Genomic DNA, 4,061 nt, shown 5'->3' with positions numbered 1-4,061 from the left:
CAAAGGGAAAAAAATCACTGTCACTGGGAATTAGGAGTGAGGACAAAATACTGATTTAGCTAGGCTCCCATTGCTGATTTTTGTTTGTTATTTATTGTTTTACATATTAACTTAGTTGAAGCCAGAGTCAGACCTTAAAAAAATTACAACTAAAACAATATCAGGAATAAATGACACTTTGGGGCAAGAAAATGAGTTGGATTAAAACATAAAAAGTCATAATATAGAACACCAGGGGAGCCTTGGTATTAAAAATAACTTGAGTGCAAAAGAAAAAAAAAACCTTGAAACACACAAACAGCATGCAGCATCATGTCAATATTGACCTTTATTGACAACAACTGCCCCGTCAGTCTGGTGTGAGAGCTCTCAGCACCAGTGCTGATGGAATGCTGCCTCTTGGTGGACAGTTACCAACACTGCACCAAAAACTGACTGAACAATACAGTGCTGCCCTCACAGTGGGCACACGTACCATATCATTTTTAGGCGATAGAAGGAAGAAGCTCTTCCTTTTTTCACTTTTATCTCGACAAACATACAGTACATGTACCACTTTGATAGATGTTGTCCTCTCTACAGTCATTGCTGTTAAAAGCTAGTAAAAATTTACTTTTCTTACCAGTTTTTATCTGTAAGGCAGGAAGGTGGAACCTTTACCCCAGCAGTGTTGGCATTTGCAGTGCATCTGTTAAAAATAACGTCAGGGTTGTATACTGACAGAATGTGAATCCAGCATGAGCTTACGTGCAGTATGTCCCCCTGCAGAACCCAGACATCACACCAGTTCACTGAGAAACTGTGCTAATTAAGAGATTATTGGATGACTTGATGTCTAATGGTGTTTGCAGAGCGTGATAAGACATTTAAAGTTGACATTTAACGCAATTTTGTGGTAAAGACCATTTGCTATGGGGCAACAGTGGCAGAGTGTGTGCTACTGGAAAAAAGTGTGTGTGTTTGTGTGTCATGGAGACATGGGATAAGCCAGTGTCCTGGGAGTGATTGTCAAAGGGAATGCTCCTGGAGCCTCATATGAACAAAGACAAGATTGTACTCAGGATACACAGGTGTGTGTGTGTGTGTGTGTGTGTGTGTGTGTGTTTTATGTTTTCTTCTCCCTCCTCCCCGTCTTCTTCTCCTCTCTCATACCTCCACACACAAGACACTGGATGTTGTCTCCCCACTCTTGTCCAGTGTATCCACTTGTGGATCTTTATGCAAGCCGTCTGAATAGCAGCCTGTCGACCTCATCAGATCTTCTTTCTCTCCCTTTCCTTTTCTCACTCTCTCCCGGGGTCTCTCTTCCTCTTTTATTCCTCCTCTCCTCTTTTCTTCTCTCTCCTTCCTTCATTTTCTATGCAGCTTTGTTCGGCCCATGCTTCCCTCATTTCCTCATTTCCTTCTCGGCTGTAATCATCCTCTGCTCACTGGTCTTCTTTTTATAAACGGGTGTTTACCGCTGGCCACACACTGGACAGTACCTTGTGACTGTGTGTTCCCAATTGACAGCAATTAATGCTTGGGTTTTTTGTGATTATCTCATGGTCTACATAATAAAAAGCAGCCCAGTTAAAGAACCGAATGAACACTTGAACGTGACAATGGCATGTTTTTTAAGCACGTCTCTTATTTGATTTGATTTGTTTCCTTTTGAAACACTGTACGTAGAACTTTAACAAACTGCTAGTATGAAGCTGTATGAACATGTATGTGTCTGTAGAAAAAGGTCTTTAATTGCATTCATAACGATCTTAAAGGGTCTTAAATTTAACCTGTTGAAATCTGCAGAAACCTTATATTTAATATCAAGAAATAGTGAAAATGTCATAAGTTTATAAATAAATAAAACTTGTTATTCCTCAATTGAGCAGTAGACCTTTAAAGCTGCAGTAGGCAACTTTTATAAAAAATGACTGTTATTTTAGTTATCTTTCACTATATCCTGACAGAAGTACATGAGACAGATAATCTGGTTGAAAAAATCAGGTTCCTCTTGGCTTTCCTCCTCAGTGCTTCCTAATGGCATTCACAAGAAGTTGTTTTTCGTGCAGGCCCGGTGCATTCTTGCATTTTCTTCTGTACTACTGTCAGGATATAGTGAAAGTTTCAGCAAATATGACAAAAAGTAATTTTATAAAAGTTACCTACCGCAGCTTTAATCTCACTGTGCACTGCATTATTTGTATGAGGACACAACCTCTGCTTCAGTATAACTACTTCAGCATACTGTATAACTCAGCAGTGATGAGTCCGACCAATGAAAAGTTTCGGTTCATTCCTCATCTCCTACTTTCATTGTGTGTGTGTTTGTGTGCAGAACTCCGGGTTGACTCTGGTGTGTGAAGATCCAGACTGTTGGATTAGTCTGCTCCCTCTGACCTCTGACGCCTCAGCTGCCAACTGCACCATCTATGGCCATGGTGAGTTTTTCTATGTGACAATATGAGAACACCTCAAGCATCATGCCCGCCTGCATATGGCTCTTTGTGGGGTACGGTATATTTTTGTCAACCAGTCATAATAATAACATATATTTATTGATTTTTTGACATTTTACACAATTAATACACAGTATATAATAAGATAATCATATAAATTACACTAAATAAATAAAAACTAAATTTGAAAAAAAGTTTTGTTAACAAGGACAACAACTTACAATGAAAGGTCAGTAAAAGAATAAAATAAATAAAAATGAGTAAATAAATGAGGAATACATTCACAAACATCAGAGCACAGCACACATTCCTCACAGTGGGTTAGTCATTTTGGCATAACTTCACACTTCTAGTGCCTCTTCAATGGCACTTTTCCCAAACATATCCCAAATGTTGTAAAACTCAAAATACAAGTGAATTTCTCAAGATCCAAACTTTTTTTTTAATCTGTGGCCAAGAGAAGGGCAACTAACATTCTTCCAGCAAATAGCAATCAAGCACCTGGCTTGTAAAATACATAGGTCAACCTTCTTTTCTTTTAGGATTTAGAGGAATTAGAGAGGAGGTAATTTGGGAAATATTTTGGGGTGACAGTTTTATTTTTTACCTGTTCTGTTTTCTAGTCGTGACATGAGCCTGTCTGTTTTCAGGTAAGGAATTGTTCTGTAAGGTGACCAGAGAGCTTGCGGCTGGTGAAAGGCTCTTGGCTTCCCTGTTGCCTCCTCCGGACTCCTCCTCCCCGTTGGCCCAGCTCTCTCCTCCACTCTGCCTCGTCACTCAGAAACAACCTGTGGTGAAGGAGGAGCCGCTGTACCCTGCGGCGCTGCACTCAGACATCCAGCTCCTCCCACAGCAAGCTGGCATGGCCGCTATCTTGGCTACGGCCGTTGTCAATAGTGAGTGTTGTATTTAAAACATTAAAATATGTAATTTTTTGTTGACAGTATAGCTGCTCTATTGTTTTTTTTACAATACAGTATATGTTAAATACAGTATATAAGGTTAAGCAAGTTATTGATTAGAATCGGATGGATTGGAATTGAATTAGTCTATATCGTACAACATGGTATCAAAGGTACAAGAAACACCATCAGTATAGTAGAAATGCATAAAATATCACCTCTTAAGAAAGAATATTATTGAAAATGTAAAAATAAAATATGAACTATATGTCCTATGAAGTATTAAATCTAATACAGTATGCCCTTCTAATCTTTTATGCTTTACATTTTTGTCTTGCTATTCTCAGCACAGCGATATGCCTGCAGGCCTTTATAATCTACTGTGATTTATCATTTGTCTCAAAGTTATAATGTTCTCTTTGGCCACAAGATGACACTGCAGTTCTTTAACAACATTTTGTTCAGCTGCACAGTATTTTCCCTCCTGCCACTGCTGTGCCTTAAAGTTTTCTATTGGCCATGTGCTGTACTGATGTATATGTGTAATGTGTAATCATCAGTGTTACCTAGATCTGGTAACACTGATGCAAATAATTAGATGTCGTCAAAAATAATAAGACCTATGATAATTATTGTTCTCATAACCTGTGTCCTGTTGCCGTGGATACTCATAGCATTGGAATATGTGTGTGTGAGTGTTTGTGGGTGTGTGTGTGTG

At 38.9% G+C, this 4,061-nt stretch overlaps 1 protein-coding gene across 1 annotated transcript in view; it reads left to right on the top strand.

The window, feature by feature from the left end:
- The window catches only part of zfpm1 (zinc finger protein, FOG family member 1), a gene marked incomplete in the record, with an annotated part of 91,381 nt that overhangs the window by 81,002 nt on the left and 6,318 nt on the right, over positions 1–4,061 (top strand). The window contains 2 exon segments of the mRNA XM_035664698.1: positions 2,321–2,423; positions 3,092–3,337. Of these exon segments, the coding sequence (XP_035520591.1) occupies positions 2,321–2,423; positions 3,092–3,337 (349 nt within the window).

Source organism: Morone saxatilis, unplaced genomic scaffold, assembly GCF_004916995.1.
Source record: "Morone saxatilis isolate NCDOM2014 unplaced genomic scaffold, NCSU_SB_2.0 Contig2, whole genome shotgun sequence".
Classification (NCBI taxonomy): Eukaryota; Metazoa; Chordata; class Actinopteri; family Moronidae; genus Morone; species Morone saxatilis.
The sequence above is the reverse complement of the archived record's forward strand: the minus strand, read 5'-3'. Positions and strand labels throughout refer to the sequence as shown.